Source organism: Gastrolobium bilobum, unplaced genomic scaffold, assembly GCF_033153095.1.
Source record: "Gastrolobium bilobum isolate Gb01-03AN ecotype WA unplaced genomic scaffold, APGP_CSIRO_Gbil_v1 utg12692, whole genome shotgun sequence".
In the NCBI taxonomy this organism is placed as follows: domain Eukaryota; kingdom Viridiplantae; phylum Streptophyta; class Magnoliopsida; order Fabales; family Fabaceae; genus Gastrolobium; species Gastrolobium bilobum.
In genome coordinates this window covers 77340-100119 of record NW_026895922.1, presented here as the reverse complement: position 1 = coordinate 100119, position 22780 = coordinate 77340, and the positions used below count along the sequence as shown (strand labels likewise).

General features: G+C 40.2%; 2 protein-coding genes and 2 non-coding genes across 4 annotated transcripts; 1 reads left to right on the top strand and 3 right to left on the bottom strand.

Annotated features, from left to right (window-relative positions):
• Window positions 1-176: 176 nt before the first annotated feature.
• Window positions 177-1089, bottom strand: LOC133296827 (uncharacterized; the record flags this gene model as incomplete). The annotated part of the gene is made up of 2 exons (XM_061495884.1): window positions 1028-1089; window positions 177-805 (listed from the first exon to the last, which is right to left on the bottom strand). Coding segments are annotated over exons 1-2 (691 nt in total), but the record flags the coding sequence as incomplete, so codon positions are not given.
• Window positions 1090-1369: 280 nt separating this feature from the next.
• On the bottom strand, window positions 1370-3783 carry LOC133296825 (peptidyl-prolyl cis-trans isomerase CYP37, chloroplastic-like). Its single transcript, XM_061495882.1, has 7 exons — window positions 3562-3783; window positions 3222-3476; window positions 3053-3142; window positions 2403-2498; window positions 1905-2012; window positions 1709-1758; window positions 1370-1475 (listed from the first exon to the last, which is right to left on the bottom strand). The coding sequence occupies exons 1-7, from the start codon at window positions 3742-3744 to the stop codon at window positions 1370-1372; spliced, it is 888 nt and encodes a 295-aa protein (XP_061351866.1). The 5' UTR covers window positions 3745-3783.
• Window positions 3784-3897: 114 nt separating this feature from the next.
• TRNAQ-CUG (transfer RNA glutamine (anticodon CUG)) lies at window positions 3898-3969 on the bottom strand. Its single transcript has one exon. It is a non-coding gene; the product is annotated as a tRNA-Gln (tRNA).
• A 1919-nt stretch (window positions 3970-5888) lies between these two features.
• Window positions 5889-5995, top strand: LOC133296828 (small nucleolar RNA R71). The gene has a single exon (XR_009749559.1). It is a non-coding gene; the product is annotated as a small nucleolar RNA R71 (small nucleolar RNA).
• Window positions 5996-22780: the final 16785 nt, after the last annotated feature.

Genomic DNA, 22780 nt, shown 5'->3' with positions numbered 1-22780 from the left:
ACTAATGGAAATAAGGTTGAAAGGAGAATGAGGAACATAAAGCACATTCTCAATGAGAATAGAAGGAAAAAGGAGAACAATGCCAATCCCTTGGGACTGAACCAGTGACCCATTAGCCATAGTGATACTGGGCAAGGGACCAGACGTACAGAGAGAGGTAAATAAAGATTTATTACCAGAAATATGGTCAGATGCACCAGAATCGAGAATCCATGGACCAAGAGAGGGCGAGTGCGAAACACCAGCAAAGGAATTACCCGTGTGTGCACTAGAGGCAGTGGTACCAGGAGGTGGCTGTGATCCAGCAATCAAGGCAGAGTCCGAGGCAAGAACAGTAGTCTGAGCAAAATGAGCGAAGCGAGGAGGGCGACCATGAAGATCCCAACAACGATCAATAGTATGGCCCGACTTTTTGCAATGAGTGCAGAGAAAGCGTCTCGTAGAGGGTTTGCGTCCACGTGCAAAACCCTTGGAGACAAGGGCAGATGGGTCAATTGAAGAGGGAGCAGATACTGCAGGCTCCATAGAAGTCTTAGGTGGAATGCGAAGCAACGTAGACCAAACAGAGTCAAGCGATGGAACAGTAGTAGAGCCCAAGATCTGATCCCGGTTGACAGAATATGCCGGGGGCAAACCATAAAGAGCCATGAGCATGAAGAACGTGCTGCGTTGCTCAAGTTCTTTAGCAGGATCTGCAGCAGGCGGCAACAGTTCATTGAAATCATGAATGAGGCCCTGAACTTTTCCCAAGTAAGTAAAACAACTACTGAAGGAACTCAAGTTTGGAGACACTGGCTCAGCATCTCTTATTTGTGATAATCAAGCTGCTTTGCATATTGCTTCAGATCCAGTGTTTCATGAAATGACTAAGCACATTGAGATAGATTGTCATTTCCTTGGAGAAAAGGTTCTCTCAGGAGATATAGTCACTCGTTTTGTCAACTCAAATGATCAATTAGCCGATGTATTCACTAAGTCTTTGAGAGGACCTAGGATAGATCAGATATGTAACAAGTTTGATGCATACGATCTATATGCTCCAGCTTGAGGGGGAGTGTTGTTGTAAATAGTGTCATAGAAGTCCCACATTGTGTATATGTCTTTGTATTTCTTATATGGTTTAATATATAAATGAAATCTCCTTCGTGTAGTTGACACAAGGATTACAGTCAATGCCTCTTGTATCGTGATATTTAACATATACCATCCACCAAAAGTTATTTATCCATGCAATATTGACCCTACTGCAATTTTGCAGTATGTTGTATTCTTTAAAATGGACCTTTTCTCACTGCTTACAGATCCTATAAGAGACGAGGCCCATGAAAACAACCAATTGCTAATCATAAAGGAAAACTTACGGAGTGATTTATACCTGGATGGTGGCCGTATTTCTCTGTTCTCCCCCAACTGGAGAAAATGTAGAACCATCTCCTTTCTCAATGGTAAACTCAACAGTCCCTCTCCCTGAAAGCCTAAAAAAAATTGCGAAGATATTGATTTTCCCCCATGTTCTAAGTGTTTAATTTTCCAAAGAATTGAGCTATGAATGATTAACTGTGCAATCATTTTTAAGTTAGTCTCATGTGAAATGGTCACAGTGTATGTTCAACATTTAAGGGGGGGAAATATCTGAAATGTCCATTACAAGGATCTATGTACTAGATCAAGATAATGACTGAGGTGACTTTCAGCACGAGTCACTAACCGTGGATATTGCATGTATTGCTTCGGCAACAGAAAAGATAATCCCGGTGCCTGTTGCAACAATATCAAGTTCAGATTGTGGACATGGTTGTAATATTGTTATTGCTTAAATTCAGTCATTTTATTGGAAAAAATGAAAGTAACTACTATTGATTTCAAGGTACTATCTTATTATCTGGTTTGCAGTTGCCTCTTACCTGTAATAACTCTACCTCTGCTACAGTATCCAGTGTAGATGCAAGGTTCATTGACACTTTATCTGCATCCTGCTCCTTTATAGATTGAAGGAGAGCTTGCAAACCCCCCTGCAAAATATTGGCATCATTCTGGTAGCTTCTACAATGAACCATAACTACCAATTTCACATAATGGATGAATTACATAACATTGTTGAATATTTCATCGTACAAAAAACAGAACATAATGAACTGAGATTGAGTAGAAATAAATAGCCAAATTCAACATTCTAGTATCTTCACCCCTTTTTCTTGCATCCAGCAACCTTTTGGACACGACCACATGGTATATTGTTATATTAGCTTCATAAGAGAAACATAAACAATATAAAAATGTACTTATTTTGCAACATAAAAACTATCATGTCAAGTATAAGTTACTTAAACAAAAATCATCGTAAACATGAATGACATATAAACACTCGTATATTCCAGAAGGTGTATTTTTTTCTAAAATACCTTCCCATCTATTAGAGTTGCATGTACCATAGTACCCCTTTCCTTCAGTTCCGCTGGTATACTAGCCAATATAGAATCCTTCTCATCAACCGCTATCTGAAGTAACGAAGACAATAACACCTAATAATTAGTAACTTTGCTTCTAAAAAATAAATAAAGGATATACTTATAATTTATTTTTGTTTACAACTTCTTACAATTACATTTTAACCGTTGATTTTTATCAATATGATGTTTATAATTTATTGAAAATTAATAATTAATTAATAAATATGACCCAATAAATTACAGGGAAAGGATATACTTACCACCAAAAAAAGTTTACAACATTTACAACTAACCTAATCACAATTGATTTCTCTTAATCTAACGATTATAATTTATTGAAAATTATTGAATCGCTTTTTTTAATAATTATTAATTTCCAATAAATTATAACTGTTAAATTGACGGAAATCAACGGTGATTAAATTGGTTGTAAAAGTGGTAAACTTTTTTGATAATAAGTATATCCTGCCACCTAAATTATAATTCAGAGATTTATAAAAATCAATTATTAAGATATGGATATAAAATATCGTAGAGAAAATAGAATGTAAATATAACCTTCCCTTAAAATAAATACAAGGATGAAAAAAAAAATTGAATACCTTCAAAGCTTTCTTCACATTCCCCTCCATTGTTCCATAAGGTTTCCTCTGCGGAATCCTCAACAGGTACGAAATATCTTCGAGAGTGTCCTAAAAGAGGCGCAAAAAAAAGTTCAAAGATAGCAAAAACGGCAACTGCAATTCAAAAACGACAATGATGGAGAGAAACCTGAATAGCCTTCATGTTAGCGTTTGCAGGAATGGCTTTCCTGAGAGCAACTTCACCTGTTCTGGGAACCTTAGTATCTGGCGAATACAGAACAGCCTTCGCAGCAGGAGACACATACGACAACGAATCCGAAAACGGTAACAAAAGTGTAATCTGAACTGAACAAACTATGATAGGAATCGCGCTTTTGAATAGCTGGTTCATTATCCTCTCACCAATCGTTGGTGCTGACGTGTCATGCTGGTATATGAGTTCCTGCATCATTAACACACATCACTTCAGAAATGCAGCATAACACAATGTTGACAATGGTTTAGTTAAATGTACACTGTGGTGTGACCTTCGTGATGTGGTTGTGGTGGTGGTGGTGGTGTTTCTTTGAGAAGCACGTGATTGGGGAAGTTGTTGAGTGCTGTGACGTGGCGCGATGGAAGGAAGGAATGGAAGAAAGGGTTGGGAAGAGAGTGGGAGATGAGTCGCGAGTGATGGAAACGTTGAAGGAGCAAGAAAGAGAGAACGCCATTGAAGCGAATGGGGGAGTTTGGTGTTTCCTGTGCCTAATCCGTTACGATTCTTGTGTGTGGAAGTGGAGGAACGAACACGCGTCCTATGTGGCTATTGATGTGTAATGACATCCATGCCCTCGGTTTAAAAAGGTGGAAAAAAGATATGAAAAAGGTCCCACCGAGATTTGAACTCGGGTTACTGGATTCAGAGTCCAATGTCCTGACCACTAGACCATGGGACCTATTTATTGAGCTTTGGAAACAATTATTTAATATGGTTACAATACTGTGATTTTTAAATTTAAATGCTCCCTATCCATCTCTCAATAATAATTACCTTTTTTAGAATTTACAAAAAAAAAAAATTACCGTTTTTAGAATATTATTTGAAACTTTGTTAATAAAACATATGGATACCACTTCTCTATTTTAAAATACATTCTCCGAAATATCCTTAATTTGATTATTTAAATAGTAGAATTAATTAAAGAATGTCATATATTAAGCTCCAAATTAAAATTCTCAATGTTCAATAAGCTGACTATTTCAAATGTTAACATCGGAAATTAATTAATATTAATTTAGAATAAGAAGCTATAAATAATTATACAAACAAAAAACTAAGCTATTTTTCAACAAGTGGTTTCAAGTTTGAGTCTAGAGTAGCGGCGGATCTACTCATGGACACATGACGGTAAGTGCAAACATAAAGTTTTGAAAAAAAAAAAAAAGTTTTTTTTTGGTGGATTAAAAAAAAATTATTACTAATCATTTCGAGGGTTTTCAGAGGTGAAAGGTGCTACAAACATTGGGGCTTTTCATGGCGATGACATAAACCCCTACACCGACAGATGTCTGACCCCCTTTTCATCCGCACTTAATTCCATTCTCTTGCTACCATCTCTCCAAATCGCAAGAGACGCATGCACCCCCTTTGCAAAGGTAACTTTATTTTCCCTTTCTATGCAACAACTTAACTTCTTCTTCCAATTAATTTCAATTGAGAAGGGAATACTTAAATTGTATATTTAAGGAATAAGGTCTTTGTCCATATTGCTTTTGAAAGTAGTAAGAACTAGTCTTGTATGACTAGGCTAGAACTTGTTAGTTTGGTTTGCTAGCAATATTATGCTTTACCACCCTTGTTCATTGTTATCATTATTGGTCTATGTCAAAGGTTATGTACGTGAATTTTTTCTTTTTTTTTGAATTAATCGAGAACAAGTGGTAAAAGATAAATTTTTGTAGCTCACTTCTCATTTTTGTGAGTCTACCTTATGATTTGATTATTTATTGATGCTTTCGATTATAATTCATGACACATAATCTTACAAGTTTCTAGGTGAAAGTGAATATCTCCATTTGCAAACCTCTTCTGTGCAATCATAATCATATTGTTATTTTTTGTCTATATTTTTATATAGGCTTAGCTGCTGTAGTTTGCAATACAGTTCTTACGATCACAATATTAATTTTGTAGCTGATGAAGTTTCTCATGACAATGATTCATTATTGGGGCATGAGTTGGTCAAAAGTTCTAAAAGTTAGGACCATACATATAAGTTCTTCAATTCTTGCAACAAAAAACCCCTTCCTTTATAAAAGTTATGATCACAGTATTAATTTTGCAGCTGATGAAGTTTCTCATGGCAATGATTCATTATGTGGTTGCACTGGAAGGGGAGGATTGAGCTGATGGTTGGATTTGTAACTCAACCCTGGATGTTGATTCTGATTCTTCTGATCATACCAAAGTTTGTTTAGTTCAATAGTTTCAGGTGCTCTCATGAAGTCGCAATCTTCAGTAGCATGAGTACCTGCACAAATACCACAAGTTATTTGAGTACTATTAACAGAAGAAACTTGAGAATTAGCAAATTGCTTTGTAAGAGCATCTAATTGTGCTTGTTGTTTCTTATTCAGTTGTAGTATTTGTTCATTCTGGGCCAATGCTGCATCATAGCCGTTAAGCTTTATGATCCTCGTTGTCCTTTGTGGGACTGGAGCATTATCGAACTCCTGAGAGGCTAAAGATTCTAGCAATTCTAGTGCTTCCTCTGGAGTTTTTGTTTTCAGTGATCCTCCTGCTGCAGCATTCACCAAGGTTCTTGTGCTCGGTGTCATTCCTTGGAAGAAGATTTGTCCTTTCTGCCAAGCTTCAAAGCCATGCTGTGGACACTTCCTGAGCAGTCCCTTGAACCTTTCCTATGCCTCGTACAAGGATTCACTTTCTTTTTGTTCAAAAGAAGTGATATCTGCTTTGAGCCTTGCCATCTTTGAAGCTGAGAAAAATCTGGCCAGGAATTTCCTTGCTAAGTCATCCCAACTGGTTATGCTTCCTTCAGGTTGAGACTGCAGCTGTAACACCACGTGTATACCCGGTAATGTTATCATACTATCGTATTAAGCTGCGCTTAATTAAACAATGCGGAAAATCTTTTTCTTTTCAATTATGACGTCATTATACTTAGCCAAGTTGATTACTTAATCAATTTCATAAAATATCGCCTGTATGTAAATCGCAATAAGACATCTACTGAAATACCTCAATATATAAATATAAAGTAAGTATCTAGGTCACGGATCTACAACTCGTAGTCCGGACAGTATCCTGATACATTAAAACAACTCTAAATAAAACAGGACATAATCAAGTCTACGTGGCATGGACAATCCCCATGCTCACCAAATCAATAGCATAGACAACCAAGTCTCAACATAATAACCCAAATCCATAAAGAAGCTAAAAGCATAAAAGCAGCATGCATAACCAGCATCCAACAAGTCAGCATATAATAACAGCAATATCTAACTCAGCTCCGGCCTCGTGCCGCCTGGGGCCTCAACCCCAACATTACCTGATCCTGAAATAAGCATTCCCCAAACGTGGGGTGAGATCTCTAAACCAGAAATCTCAGTAAGACAAGGGGTCCTCAAGGATCTTCCACCCCAAGCTCACTTACATGTGCAATATAAGTTCTAAAAGCATTTATATCAATATAAGTTCCAAAACTATGCAGTGCAACATATATTCATGCCATGTATGTTTATCACTATTCTACTGGCCAGAGAAATGCAGGAATACGTCTATTACCTACAGATTGTACAAGGAACATTGCTTGCACCTCAACCACAGCCTCACCATATTGTATGTACTACATACTCAGGCTTACCGTATAGGTGGAACTCCACATGCATATCATAAAGGCACTAGCATATAACAGCTCAATAGCATTTCCAAAACATCAAAAACATGTAACACAACATGCATATAACCATACCCCCATGGGACATGGTGGAACCACAACATGGCTAAACCGAGGACACGAAAGCTTACCTTGCAAGCTCACTATCCAATGCCAAGAGTCCACAATCTCAAGGTCCAAACACCGCAGTATCACAATTTGTTATGGACCAATAGTATATCATTAAACATGCACCACAAGCATACAACTTAAAGACAACGTCTTTTCGTTACGTTCTACGTCTTAAGGCTTCACACAAGCCATAAACCCTCAATCACATGATTCTGACTTAATTCAATTAAAACAGAAATTCAACTTCATCAATCTAGGGTCCACAAACCCCCAGTAGCCTACTATACACACAGCACAGCTACTGTTCTGCGAAATCCCAGAATATCCGGATATTCCTCGGGGACATATCCGGATATCCAATATCCGGATTTCTCTCTGGCAATATCCGGATATCAATATCTGGATATCCAGATCTCCATATCCGGATATCAATATCCAGATATTTCACGGGCAAATATCTGGATATTTTGCGACAGAATGCAATTCCTGCATTTTGTGAAGATATCCTTCAAATGTTCCATTTTTACCGATTACAGAAGCCTAAACATGCATTTCTATGTGTGTTTGACATTACCCCAAGTTAGGTTATCATCTTTTAACCATTATATGCATCAAGGTTCCATTTTTAGGTATAAAAACTCATGATCAAGTTGAGGTACATACTCAAGGCTTCAAAGCAGAAACAAGGGCTGCTCTTGGAGCTCACAACCAGCTCCAACAAACTGACTACACAAGACCAACGAAAATGCCACAAAGCTTGGCCCTTTCTTCACAAAGGAAGCTCCTTGAAGCTTCACAAACCAAGAAGATGACTCCACAACCCCCAACTCAACAAGACAGCACCTCAAGCTCACTAAGACAGCAACACAACCCAGAACATAAGCTCCTCTCCCACTCACAAGTGACCATCACACCCAACCATAGTGCTAAGGATGAGGAAAAGAGAAGACTTAAAGCCAAAGGAGCCAACTTGCTCAAGAAATGGAGAAGAAAACCCAAAGGAGCAGCCAAACTGATCAGCCTCTCAACAACTCACGCATAGAAGTCTGTTTTCTAGGGTTGTGTGCCCTTAATAAGAGTATTTATAGGTCACTTAAGCATTAAACACACAGTATTAATTTTAATTGCTACGCTTAGCATTTTAATCCCAAACTCAGGATTCTTAATCTACTCATTTTTTTAAGATTTATCATATTTTTATTATATTTTTCGGAGCACCTTTCCGGTACGCGCTTTTCATAGCCAATACCAGTTTCTGGCACCAGTTCTCATTATTTTAACTTGAAACTCGTTTTACAAGTCCTATAAATTATTCTAGGAATTATCATGCACTTATTATAATTTTTTGAGATACTTTTTCGGTACACATTTATACCGACTTGCAGAACCGGTATCTACACTTTTCTTCCGAAAAGCAACTTTCAGCATTCTTAATCACCTATCATAATTATTAAAGCCTCTTAATAATTATTAGGGTCAATTATGGAATCATTTCCTAATTTAACATAATTAATTAATTTACTTCCTTAATTAACGGCGCGGGTTCTTATATTCACCCTACTTTTTTAAGATTTTGTCCTCAAAATCAGAAAACATACATGTCTCGAAACTCGAGGTACTGCCGGAGAAGCTCTTCCTCACGCTCCCAAGTACAGTCCACAAGTGTTCTTCCAGTCCATTGCACTTTGACCATCGAAATGATCTTACTCCTCAGCTGCTTCTCGCCACGCTCGAGAATCTTTAGTGGTCCGACGGAAGTTTTTAGGTTCTCCCGAACCTCCACATCATCAGGTTTCACCACGTGCGACGGATCTGTTATGTACTTCCGAAGATGAGACACGTGAAACACGTCGTGGATGTTGGCCAAGTTCGGAGGCAAGGCAAACCGGTAGGCAACAGGTCCTACTCTACCAAGAATCTGGTATAGCCCAATATATCGCGGGCTCAGCTTCCTTACTCCGAGTGCCCGACCAACACCGGTGATAGGTGAAAGTCTCACAAACACGTTCTCACCCTTACTGAACTCCAGTAGACGATGCTTGACATCATAGTAGTTCTTCTGGCGATTCTGCGCCTGCTTCAACTTTTCACGGATCATCTGGATCTGCTGGGTGGTATCTTGGACAAAGTCCAAGCCAAAAATCTCCTTGTCCCCAACCTCAGACCAACAAGTAGGAGTCCGACACCTCCTACCATACAGTGCTTCGTAGGGCGCCATGCCCAGGCTAGCATGAAAGCTGTTGTTGTACGAAAATTCAACCAACGGAAGGTACCTATCCCATGTCGAGCCTTGCTCCAACGTGCAAGCTTGCAACATGTCCTCCAAGGTCTGGATGGTCCTCTCAATCTGTCCATCAGTCTGAGGGTGATAGGCGGTACTCAATCTCAACTGCGTACCAAAAGCCTCCTACAGCAAAATTTAACACCCCGTATATAACCGATAGTGTTATCATTACATCGTATTAAGCGGTGCTTAATTAAAAAAAAATGCGAAATATTCTTTTTCTTTTCAATTATGACGTCATTATCAATTACCATCTTGATTACTTAATCAATTTCATAAAATATCGCCTGTATGTAAATTGCAATAAGACATCTACTGAAATACCTCAATATATAAATAAAGTGTGTATCTAAATCACGGCATTACCTCTCGTAATCCGGACAATATCCTGATACATTATTACAACTCCAAAGACTCAAGACATAACAGTACTATGTGTCATGGACAATCCCCATGCTCACCAAATAAACATAGTCTCAACAAGATAGACATAAATCGCCATAAGCATGCTCTGAAGCTATAAGCAATAAACAGCATACAAATCCAGTATCCAACATCTCAGCATAAATAACAGCAAATCTAACTCAGCTCCGGCCTCCTGCCGCCTGAGGTCTCAACATTACCTGATCCTGAAATAAGCATTCCCCAAACGTGGGGTGAGATCTCTAAACAATAAATCTCAGTAAGACAAGGGGTCCTCAATGATCTTCCACCCCAAGCTCACTTACATGTGCAATATAAGATTTAAATGCATTTATATCATTATCAGTTCCAAAACTATGTACTGCAACAGATATCTATGGCATGTGTGTAATCACTATCTACTGGCCAGAGAAATGTAGGAATACGTCTATTCCCTACAAGTAGTACAAGGAACACCGCTTACACCTCACCCACAGCCTCACCCTCTTGTATGTTCTACATACTCAGGCTTACCGTATAGGTGGAACACCTCCATGCATATCAACAAGGCACTAACATACAATAGCTCAACAGCATTTCTAAAACATCAAAAGCATGTAACACAGCATGCATATACCATATCCCCATGGGACATGGTGGAACCACAACATGGCTAAACCGAGGACACCAAAGCTTACCTCTAAGCTAGCTATCCAATGCCACAAGCTCAAAGTCCAATCACAGCAGATCACAATATGATATGGACCAAATGTAAATCAGTAAACATGTACCACATGCATACAAATTAAAGACAACGCCTTTTCATTACATTTTATGTCTTAAAGCTTCTAACAAAGCTACAAGCCCTTAATCACAAGATTCTGGCTTAGTCCACTAATTACAGAAGTTCAACTTCATCAATCTAGGGTCCAAAAATCCCCAATAGCCTACTGTACACACAACACAGCTACTGTTCTGCGAAATCCCAGAATATCCGGATATTCCTCGGGACCATATCCGGATATGCAATATCCGGATATCTCACAGTCCATATCCGGATATGTAATATCCGGATATATAGATTCCCATATCCGGATATCCAATATCCGGATATTCCACGGGCAGATATCCGGATATTTCATGACAAAATGCAGCAACTGCATTTCGTGAAGATATCCTTCAAAGGTAGGGTTTTTACCGATTTTAAACACTTAAACATGCATTTCTAGGTGTGTTAAGCATTACCTCACAACAAGTTATCATCTTTTAGCCTTAACATGCATCAAGCTTCCATTTTTAAGCATTAAAACTCAAGTTAAAGGTTGATGATCATACCACAACTCAAAAACAGAGGATGGAGATGCTCTTGGAGCTCAACACAGCCCCTCAAGTCTGACTCAAGGATGATGCACGAAAATGAACAAGAAGGTAGGTCTTTCACTCAACAAGAAGGCACCTTGGAGGATCAAAATGCAAACAAAAGGTCACACCCCCCAAGAACAGAAAACACAGCTCCCTCACACCTCTCACAGCAGCTGGACACTCACCAAAAGGCTCTCCTTTCACTCAACAATGATGCTCTTAAGTGTTTACAAGAAGAAAAGAGAAGGATCAATGCCAAAGGTCCCAACTTGGCTCAAGAGAAGGTGAAGGAGACCAATGGAACAGTGCTCAAGCAGCTGGTCAGCCTCTCTCACGAAGGAAATCTGGTATATAGGGCAATGTGCCCTTAGTAAGTGTATAAATATCCAACTCACACTTAAACACGCAGTATTAGCTTTAATTGCTACGCTTAGCATTTTAATCCCAAACTTTGGAATATGAAACTACACATTTTTCCAAGAATTATCATATTTTTCTTATAATTTTCTGAGCATCTTTCTGGTACGCGCTTTTCAAAGCCAATACCGGTTTCTAGCACCAGTTCTCATTATTTGGACTTGAAACTCGTTTTACAAGTCCTATATGTTATTCTAGTAATTATCATGCACTTACATTAATTTTCCGGGATACTTTTTCGGTACGCATTTATACCGACTAGCAGAACCGGTATCTTCACTTTTCTTCCGAAAAGCGATTTTCAGCATTCTTAATCACTTACCATGATTATTAACGCCTCTTAATAATTATTAGGATCCATTATGGAATCATTTCCTAATTTTGCATAATTAATTAATTAAATACCTTAATTAACGGTGCAGGTTCTTACACCTCCCAGAACCAAGATGTGAACTTCGGGTCCCTATCACTGATGATACTCTCGGGCACCCCGTGAAGCCTCACAATCTCGCGAACAAAAAGCTTGGCCAACTGCTCTGTAGTGAAGCTAACCTTCACTGGAAGAAAATGGGCAGACTTCGTCAGTCTGTCCACAATGACCCAGATAGAGTCACAACCCGCCTGAGTCTTCGGCAAACCCACCACGAAGTCCATGGAAATACCTTCCCACTTCCACTGTGGTACTTCAAGAGGTTGAAGTTCACCAGATGGTTTCTGATGTTCAGTCTTCACCTTCTGGCAAACCATACACTTGGACACAAAGACATCAACATCTTTCTTCATGCCCGGCCACTAGAAGTTCTTCTTCAGGTCCTTGTACATCTTAGTAGCACTAGGGTGGATAGAAAATTGGCCCTTATGGGCCTCTGCCATAACCTCATCGGTCAACAAACCTTGAGGAACCACGATCCTCTGTTGAAACAAAAGAAGTCCATCATCATTTCAAGACACACCGTCTCGGTTCTTCACATAATCCAGACACTCTCTCTGAACTTGTGCCTCTTTGATCTTTTCTAACAGCTCAATCACGACGTCTGCTGCTTCCATCTCGAGAAGTGCACTCTCACACGGAGCGGTCACTGCCAGGTTTTGAAACTTCTCAATCACATAAAAGTTACCAAGTAACAAACTAGATGAGCTCTCGGGTTTCCGGCTCAAAGCATCAGCTACCACATTGGCCTTGTCAGGATGGTACTTCAACTCAAAGTCGTAATCCTTTATGAACTCCATCCATCTCCTCTGCCTCATGTTCAGCTCTTTCTGGTCGAAAAGATACTTCAAACTCTTGTGGTCGCTGAACACCACAAACTTCAAACCAAACAAATAATGCCTCCAAATCTTGAAAGCAAACACAATAGCAGCCAACTCCTAGTCATGAGTAGGGTAGTTCTCCTCATGAGGCTTCAAATGCCTCGAAGCATAGGCAATCACTTTGCCCAACTGCACCAACACACAACCTAGCCCCTTCCCGGAGGCGTCGGTGTAAAGCTCAATCTCAAGCGCAGGATCAGGAAGGACCAACACAGGTGCAGTAGTCAGTCTCTCCTTCAACTCCTGAAAACAAACCTCACACTTGTGAGTCCACACAAACGGAGTCTCCTTCCGGGTAAGACGAGTCAAAGGGAGAACCATCGTGGAGAAACCCTTGATGAACCTCCGATAGTAACCTACCAAACCCAGAAAACTCCTCACTTCCGTAACTGTCTTGGGCCTCTCCCAATCCAGTACGGCCTCGATCTTGTTCGGATCCACTGCAACTCCTTCAGCAGAAATAACATGCCCAAGGAACTTAACAGACTTGGGCCAAAACTCACATTTGGAAGGCTTCACATACAGCTTCTTCTCCTTCAGCACTTGCAGAACAGTTCTCAAATGCTCCACATGCTCCTCCTCCGTCTTGGAGTAAATCAAAATATCGTCAATGAAGACGATCACAAACTGATCCAGGTACGGCTGAAAAATCTTGTTCATGTAATCCATGAACACAGCAGGTGCATTGGTGAGTCCAAACAGAATCACCAAATACTCAAAATGACCGTATCTCGAACGAAATGTGGTCTTAAGGACATCCTCTGGCTTTACCCGAATCTGATGGTATCCGGATCGGAGATCAATCTTGGAATACACGCAAGCACCCCTGAGCTGATCCAACAGATCATCAATCCGAGGAAGGGAATACTTGTTCTTGATTGTCACCTTGTTCAGCTACCTGTAGTCGGTGCACAATCGCATTGTCCCGTCCTTCTTCTTCCCAAAGATGACCGGTGCTCTCCAAGGAGACACACTCGGTCGAATGAAATCTTTCGCTGAAAGATCCTCAATATGCTTCTTCAGTTTTGCCAGCTCCGGTGGCGACATCCGGTATGGAGCTAAAGAAATAGGCCCCACACCAGGCAACAGATCAATGGAGAACTCTATCTCCCTCTGTGGCGGAAACTCAGGAATCTCCTCAAGAAACACCTCGAGGAATTCCCTCACCACAGGAATGCCAGTGATATCCTCCTGTGTCCCACTCACCAAACCTCCCAACATGACATATCCAAATGCCCCAGCTCTCAAGGCTCTCCTAGCCTACAGCAAAGAAATGTATGGCGATGAGCTAGCTGTGGAATCATACAGAGACATCACCACACGCTTGGCACAACAATCAATCAATGCACAATTCCTAGACAACCAATCCATGCCCAGAATAATCTTCAAGTTGGCCATCGGCAATCCTATCAGATCTACCGAGAACTCATGGCCCTCCCACTGAAACACGACATCTCAATGTACAGTGGTAGAATCACACTTTTCTCCGGTGGCGGTGGTCACCCGCAACGGTGGAGAAAGAACAGACATGGACAACTCAAGTCCCACAGCAATCGGGGTTGCAACAAAAGAATGCGTAGCCCCAGAGTCAAACAAGACATCAACAGATGATGCACCAATAGTAACAGTACCTCTGACAAGGTTCGGAGCTCGATCCGACAGCTGACGATCCAGGGTATATACACGCCCAGTAGATGGTGGCATTGCCAGTGCCGAAGTAGGTAGAAGGGGAACCATCTGAAGTGGCACTACCTGCACTGCAGTAGTTCTCGCCGTCGACGATGGACAATCTCTGGAGAAGTGGCCCTCCTTGCCACACTGGAAACAAATCAACTGGCCGGTAGAACACGGCCCAAAATGAGTCTTCCCGCATCCCGAACACCTGGGAGCAGGAGGTCTCGCTGCACTCCCCTGAGCAGAAGTCCTCTTGAACTGATTCGGCGCCTGCCGAGCTGCCATCTGCTTTCCCTTGCCCTTGTTCCCAAACTTCTTGTCCCTCCAAGAAGTGGAACTACCAGCTACTACCTTCGTCGCCTTTGCAACCTTGGCCTTCTTGGCCTTACTCGAGTCGTAGAAGTCCTCGATATCACGACACTGCTGAACCAGTGTCCCAAAGTCTCTCGAAGCAGCACCAGCAATGTCCTCACTAAGTCCTCTCCGAAACTTAGCAGCCAAGAATGTAGGAGTAGGCCTCGCCATCCTGAAGTGTGCAAACTTCACCAACTGGTTGAACTTGGCCAGGTACTCGTCCACAGACAACGAGCCCTGAACCAACCGGTCAAACTCTCCTTGCTTCCTCTCCTGAGCATCGTAAGGGAAATACTGACCCAGAAAACAATCCTCGAAGAATGGCCACGTCATCACATGACCCTGCATCTCGTAGACATGACAAATGTTCGTCCACCACTCATGGGCATCGCCCTCTAGCATGTAGGTAGCAAACTTCAACTTCTGCGGATCGGTACACTGCATGACCCGAAAGATCTTGTCCAATGCCTGTATAATTTATATGTCGTAAAATCTTGAATTCCATGCATTCTACTACATAACTCTTGTATAATTTAGCCTAAAAACATGGTAAACCAAGGGTTTATTAGTAACATGACTCGTTTTAGGTATGAATCCTTGATATATAGTATAGCATGCTATAGAAAAGGCAATAGACTATTAAACAAACCATTAAAATTTAACAGTCTTAATTTTTTTTTATGAAAGGTTAAATTCGCACATGATACCATGCTTAGTTAATTGGGATATTGTTTGCTCCCTTATTAAAGAAGGTGGGTTGGGGATCAGAGGTCTTCAGAATGTTAATAATGCACTGATTATGAAGATAGGGCAATGTATGCTTTCCAACAAGAGCTGCTTATGGGCCAAAGTCCTTAGAAACAAATACAAGCTGGGCCACGAACTAATTCCCTCCATCAGCAAGTCAGGTCCTTGTTCCAATCTCTGGCATGGTATTAGAAGGATCCTCATTGGAAATGGTTCCTCAACTAGGTTTTGGCTGGATAGGTGGACTCTCAATCTTGACATCTTGTTGTCCTACTCCATTGAAACAATTCCAACCGAAGCTCTTAATTGGAAGGTAGCGGATTGTGTTGATCCGAATTGAGAATGGAACTGGGACATGTTTCAGAGCTGGCTTCCTTCATATATACTCAATATTATCGCTGCTTCTCTTCCTCCCTCCTGTAACGCCTGTCCACTCGCAAGCATTAATGACTATCACCACACACTAACATAAGAATTTTCAGTGTTCTTTGTCCTCACTCGCACACTTCCCGAGAAATCTTTCCAAGAGGTCACCAATCCTAGAATTGCCGCAAGTCAAGCACGCTTAACTATGGAGTTCTTTTGTTTCGGGCTCCCGAAAAGCAGATGCATCTTGTTAGTATAGGTAGTACCAATTAATTCTTATAAGCTATTCCCAACTGTACTGTCCCATACCAGCACAGTCTCTGGAATCTCTCTCTTTCGGGTGTTGATTCGATTCATTCATATACCCACTTTGCTGGAAGCCTGCCAGGAGCCGCTCCTTGTCAATGCCCTTTCGCACCGGCAATCACTCTCCACCCTGGTCAGCGCCCGGGATGTTACATGCCCACCAGCTTTCGCCTGGTTCTTCCTCGAACCACACCGTACTGGAAGAGAGGCCCTGCTCTGATACCACTTGTAACGCCTGGCCACTTACAAGCATTAACGACGGTCCCCACACACTAACACAAGACTTTTCAGTGTGCTTTATTCTCACTCGCACACTTCCCGATAAAAATTCCCAAGAGGTCACCCATCCCAGAATTGCCGCAAGTCAAGCACGCTTAACTATAGAGTTCTTTCGTTTCGGGCTACCGAAAAGCAGATGCATCTTGTTAGTATAGGTAGTACCGATTAATTCTTATAAGCTATTCCCAACTGTACCGTCTCATATCAGCACAGTCTCTGGAATCCCTCTCTTTCGGGTGTTGATTCGATTCATTCATGTACCTCCGTCGCTGGAAGCCTACCAAGAGTCGCTCCTTGTCCGTGCCCTTTCGCACCGGCGATCACTTCCCGCCCTCGTCAGCGCCCGGGATGTTACACCTCCCTTTCCGATGAGGAAGATAAGGTTATCTGGAATCTGTCTCACGATGGAGTTTTTTCAATTAAGAGTGCCTACACGATCCTTGACCCCCCCATTTCTAGTGGTACCTCTATGGATTGGAGGATTCCTTGGTCATGGGATGGCCCCCAAAGGATCAGATCTTTCCTTTGGCTTCTTCTAGGTAATAAGTTGATGACCAATGACCTTAGAACTCGAAGAAGGCTGGGAGACAACGATCTTTGCCCCAGTGCAACTCCGAGGTAGAATGCTGCCTTCATCTCTTACGGGATTGCGTTGGGCTAGAGAGGTCTGGCTCTTTCTCGTCCCCATAGACCGTAGACCAGCTTTCTTTCAAGGTAATCTCATTGAGTGGGCTTCTGGAAACTTAACTGCGAAGGGTGATGGAACTAGGATATTCAATTGGAGCCTCCTCTTTGGTGTAGCTTGTTGGCTCATCTGGAAGGAGAGAAACAACCTTGTCTTTAATGGCACCTCGGTCTCTCCATTTAAACTTAGCATCAGTGTTTGGTAGGTAGCTGAGAATTTCTCTGCTGCCAAAGAATCCTTGTCGAATGCTAGACTCATCAGTCACGGAAGAAAGGAAGCTCTCATTGCGTGGAAGTTTCCTGAGCCATCCTGGGTCAAAGTCAACACTGATGGTGCTTGCAGTTTGTAAGAACCTGCATTGTTAATTAAGGAATCTAATTAATTAATTATGAGATTAATGAGATAATTCCATAATTGACCCTAATAATTATGAGAAGACTTAGATAATTATGGTAAGTGATTAATAATGTTGAAAGTCGCTTTTCTGACGAAAAGTGCAGATACTGGTTCTGCTCCACAGTATAAATGCGTACCGATAAAGTATCCCGGAAAATTATAATAAGTGTGGAAATATTCCTAGAATAATACATAGGATTAGCAAAACAAGTTTGAAGTCAAAATAATGAGAACTGGTGCCAGAACTAATATTGGCTAAGTAAAAGCGCGTACCGGAAAAGTACTGCGAAAAATAAAATAAAAATATGACAAATCTTAGAAAAATGTCTAGGTTCAGAATCCTAAGTTTGGGATTAAAATGCTAAGCGTAGCTAATAGTGCTATTATTGTGTGATTAAACTTAAGTGGGCTATAAATAGCCACTTGCACACAACCCTAGGCTGATACTCAGCCATTTCCTGCGTGTGTTGTGTGTGTGTAGTTGCTGCCTCCCTTCTTCTTCACTATTTCATTGTCTCTTCTTCACAAAATCCTTCAAGACACCACTTTTATGAGAGATTATCCACCTTTAACCTTGTACACACTAAGTGGTTGACATTGTGGGTGAGTGAGGTGTTTCATTTCTATGGTTTAAGCTGCTGTTTGTTGGGGTTTTATGCTGAGTTTGAGAGTTGGGTTGGGTGAGCCCATTGTCATGGCATTTTAGGCTTCAAGAAGCCACCTTTGAGGTGAAAGGTCCCATCTTGTGTTGCATTTTCGTAGTCTTGGAAGGACATAAACTAGGTGTTGTGTAGAGGACTTCTTTTCTGTCTCATTTTTGGAATTTTGAAGCCTTGAGGTATACCATGATCACCTCTTTGGTATTTTGATGATTTAAACTTGTTTAATCCTTTAAAAATTAAAACATGGATCATTTGAGCTAAGGACTATGTTTCTGAGTCTATAACGTGTTAATGAACATCTGTTTATGGAGTCATTGGACTCCAAATCACGTTTGGACCCTTAAAAATAGGATTATGCAGAGGGCAGTTCGAGTTTCTGCATTCTGTCTGATGAGTATTCGAATACTTTTCGGGAAGTATTCGAATACTTATCCCTTGGTAGTCGAATACTCCTTGCAGGAGTATTGGGATACTTTTCTGGGAAGAAAAGTATTCGGATACCGTTAAATAAGTATTCGAATACCGGGTAGTATTCGAATACTGTGGTATTTGTATTCGGATACCTGGTGGTATTCGGATACTGGGGGAAAAGTATTCAAATACTTTGTGGTATTCGAATACTTAAGTGAAAGTATTCGGATACTTTCTGGAGCAGGGAGTATTTGAATACTCATCATGGAGTATTCGAATACCTCCTGCAGAATTTGCATAAAATGACTTAAAATGAGTTGGAAAGCCTTAATCACTTAATGGAATCTCATGTAATAATTATTGATGATTAATTATTGTATAAAAATATTGTGATTGTGCTGTTTGTGGGCATTGAGCTAGTGTGAGCTTGGCTTGGATAGTTAGCTTGCGAGGTAAGCTTTTGTGTCCTCGGTTTAGCCATTGTTGGTTCCACCATGCCCCATGGGGGAATGGTTTTATGCATGATGTGTTTTCATGTTTTGATGATTGAAATGCTTTAGAGCTGTTAAGTGTAAAGGTCTTATAATATGCATGTGTTGTTCCATCTAGACGGTAAGCTTGAGTATGTGGCATCATACAATACAGTGATTTTGTGGGTGAGTGCAAGTGGTGTCTTGCACTGATGTAGGAAATAGACGTATTTAAGTCTTGCATTTCTCTGGCCAGTAGAATATCTTGACACACATGACATGATTATCTGTTGCATTGCACTGATTTTGGAACTGATATTGTATATTGCGTTTAGAACTTATATTGCACATGTAAGTGAACTTGGGGTGGAGAAATCCTTGAGGACCCCTTGCCTTGCTGAGATTTCTGTTTAGAGATCTCACCCCACGTTTGGGGCACATATTTTAGGTTCAGGTAACTCGGGGGTTGAGACCTCGGGCGACAGGAGGTCGAAGCTGATGTGATATGCTTGCTGTTAGATTATTATGCTTGGATGCTGATATGCTTTATGTTATTATTATGATGTTGTTGAGACTCTGTTGGGCTTTGTTGCCTTATTTGGTGAGCATGTAGATTGTCCATGCCACATTGATTTGACTATGTCTTGTTTTAGATTTGAGTTGTATTAATGTATCAGGATCATGTCTGGACTACGTGTTGTAGATCCGTGACTTAGATACTCACATATTTATATTATGAGGTTATTCAGTGTGGATACCTGTCTTTTTACAATTACAAACAGGCAACATTTTGAAAGTGATTAAGTAATCAACTTGGTAATTGATAATGACGTCATAATTGAAAAGAAAAAGTTATTCCGCATTTTAGTTAAGCGTGGCTCAATACGATGACATGTTAACAAACTGGGTATACACGGGGTGTTATACAGTTCTATTGGGAACAAAGCTAGTTGTGGAGGAGTTTTGCGGGACTGTACTGGTAACTGGCTTGTGGGGTTTTTCAGGAACCTTGGTGTTTGCAATTCCTTCATGGCTGAGCTTTAGGGAATCCTCATTGGCATTGATCTAGCGTGGTTGTCAGGGTATAGATCCGTCTGGGTGGAGTCTGATTCCTCTTCGGTCATCCAAGTGATCAAGGAGGAGGGGAGCCAGCATCAGCCTTTTGCTAGTCTTGTTAGAGGAATCCAGAACTTGCTTTCCAGACCTTGGAACGTCAGGATCACTCATGTTCATAGAGAGGCCAATGGTGTAGCCGACTGGCTTACTACTCACACGTTGGAAGGCAACTGGCGCGTAAATTTGTTCTATTCTCCCCCCAGGGCTGTCATGCCCTTCTTGGGAACGACTTTAGAGGGGTCATGTACCCTAGGCTTATCTGTACCTAACTATGCTTTCTTTTCTTGCTTTCCTTCGTTTTTCAAAAAAAAATTAGTGCCTCTAAAGCTCCTAGCTAACCGATGAAAGCATTGGATTTATAAAATCATGTACACCATATATTTATGCCCCTACATTACTTTTTGACTCAGTTCCTAGCGTATGTTTGTTGCTTGAACCAAGAAACCCAATACTATTCTCTATCCAATACTTGTTATTGTTGGGTATGGCTCATACTTCGCATGTTGATGAAGGCCCTTGTTGTCGGAGTCAGCAGAAAGGCAACTGGGGTTTTTCTAATCCTATTGTACTGTTGTAGGCTAGGTACTTTTGTAAGTCTCTGATCTATTGTAATTTTTTCTTTTCTTAGTAGTTTGGGCTTGGGCCCAAGAATAACTGCTATTAGGATTTTTCTAATGCTATTTATATTCTCCTTGTGAACAGAGGCGGATCTAGGTTAAGAAGAAGGGGGGCAAGTTCCCACCTTTAAAATATGATGCAAAAATATAAAAATACCCTTCTCTTAAAATTCAAGTTTTTCCAATTTAATTTTGGGGTAGAATATTGTAACAACCAATTAGGGTTACTATCAATATTACTACCAATCAATTTCACCGTTAGATCGATTATGTTGATCCAACGGTTATATTTATTTTCATCTTTGTATGGTTATGATTCTCCATATTTAATACTTTATATTTATTTTTACCTTTGTATGGTTACGATTTTCCATATTTAATGCTTTTACATTAAATATGGGGATCATAACCATACAAAGATAGAAATAAATATAATTGTTGGATCAACATAATCGATCTAACGGTGAAATTGATTGGTAGTAACCCTAGTTGGTTGTTACGATATCTTACCCCTTTAATTTCCCTCCTTCTATTTTATGTTTCCCGTAAGTTTTTTTTTCTCTTCCATCTTCATTATCCAAACCTAACAGCAGAGCTCTATTCCAGACCCATCGTTTGCATCTACAAACTGATTCATCTCCTCTCAAACCTCAATCTCCATTATTGGAAGTTGGAACATTTGTTTCTTCATCCATCATGGGTCTAGCTGAGTCGCAATCCGTTCAGATCTAGATCTCAACCAGACCCAGCCAGCCGGCAGCTGCTCGCAAGTCACGTTTCAGACGAGACCCAAATCTATATGTACTTAAACTTATTGAGTGCCCACCCTTCATTAATTTCCTGGATCCGTCACTACTTGTAAACCGACTGATTTGTAACGAGTGATGGTGATGTGAATATAGTACAGACAAGCTAAATGTAGCATAAATTGGGTGAACCGGGGTAAATCTCTGTGTCTATTCTCTCTCTCTCTTTCTCTTTTCATTTGCGATTTGTGTGATTGTCGATTTTCAACAGCTATCACTGCTATGTACCCACTTAAACTCTGAACTTTTCCATATACAAGATTAATTTTACGAGGAACTAATGTTTTGTTGTGTTCATTTGTTGCCTTCATAAATTTTCCATCTCTTATTAAAGTGGTTCTACTAAAGACACAGATTGATTTATTTTTGTGTATTAATTGTCCACCCACTTCTTTTTTTCTTAGCCATGAGTTTGCATTGATAAATATGGAAGGAGGTATTTATAAGGTAGGGTGATGCAATGGAGAGATTAGTGTATAAGGTATGATAGACAATTAAAAAGACAAAAGAAAAGGAAATGGCATAAAGAAGAGTAAAAAAGTCAAATGGTCTATTTAATAAAGAAAAAGTGATATAAGCACTTCGGCCAGCATTTCCTTGAACCACAACAATATCCCTTTCAGTGCCATATTAAGATACTCACGTGTCGAGTTTTCTTGGTGACAAAAATACTTTTAAAGCGAGGAAGAGTGTATCTATCAACAAATTTTAGTGGATTATGATCATAATATACTTTAAATTAAAATACAAAACAGATATACATCCTTCTTATTTACTTTAAAAATAAACTTTAAACAAATCCTTTTTTTTTTCTCGATAAATATAGATAACAACTTGATATAGCTTTTCAGCCTAATTTTTGGGGCAGCAGCAAAATAGATATGCACAGCCCCTTGTTTATAATTTATATACTCTTTAGATTTTGTTTTGATGAAATTGCATATGTGAACTTAAATCGAAGGTGTCATTATCTTTGTGCCAAACCACATCTGAAGAGGAAGATAATAATAATAATAATAATCAACACTTTTTCATTTAATCAATAGGATTTTTAAGATAATTTCTTGAGAA

Bases quoted from the DNA above. Each gene is read 5' to 3' on its own strand.
- LOC133296825 (XM_061495882.1), bottom strand. From the start codon at position 3,744: ATGGCGTTCTCTCTTTCTTGCTCCTTCAACGTTTCCATCACTCGCGAC. The intron at 3,477-3,561 runs GTCACACCACAG...TTAATGATGCAG, and splicing joins ACCACAACCACATCACGAAG to GAACTCATATACCAGCATGA. The intron at 2,499-3,052 runs GTATTCAATTTT...TCGTTACTTCAG, and splicing joins ATGTGAAGAAAGCTTTGAAG to ATAGCGGTTGATGAGAAGGA.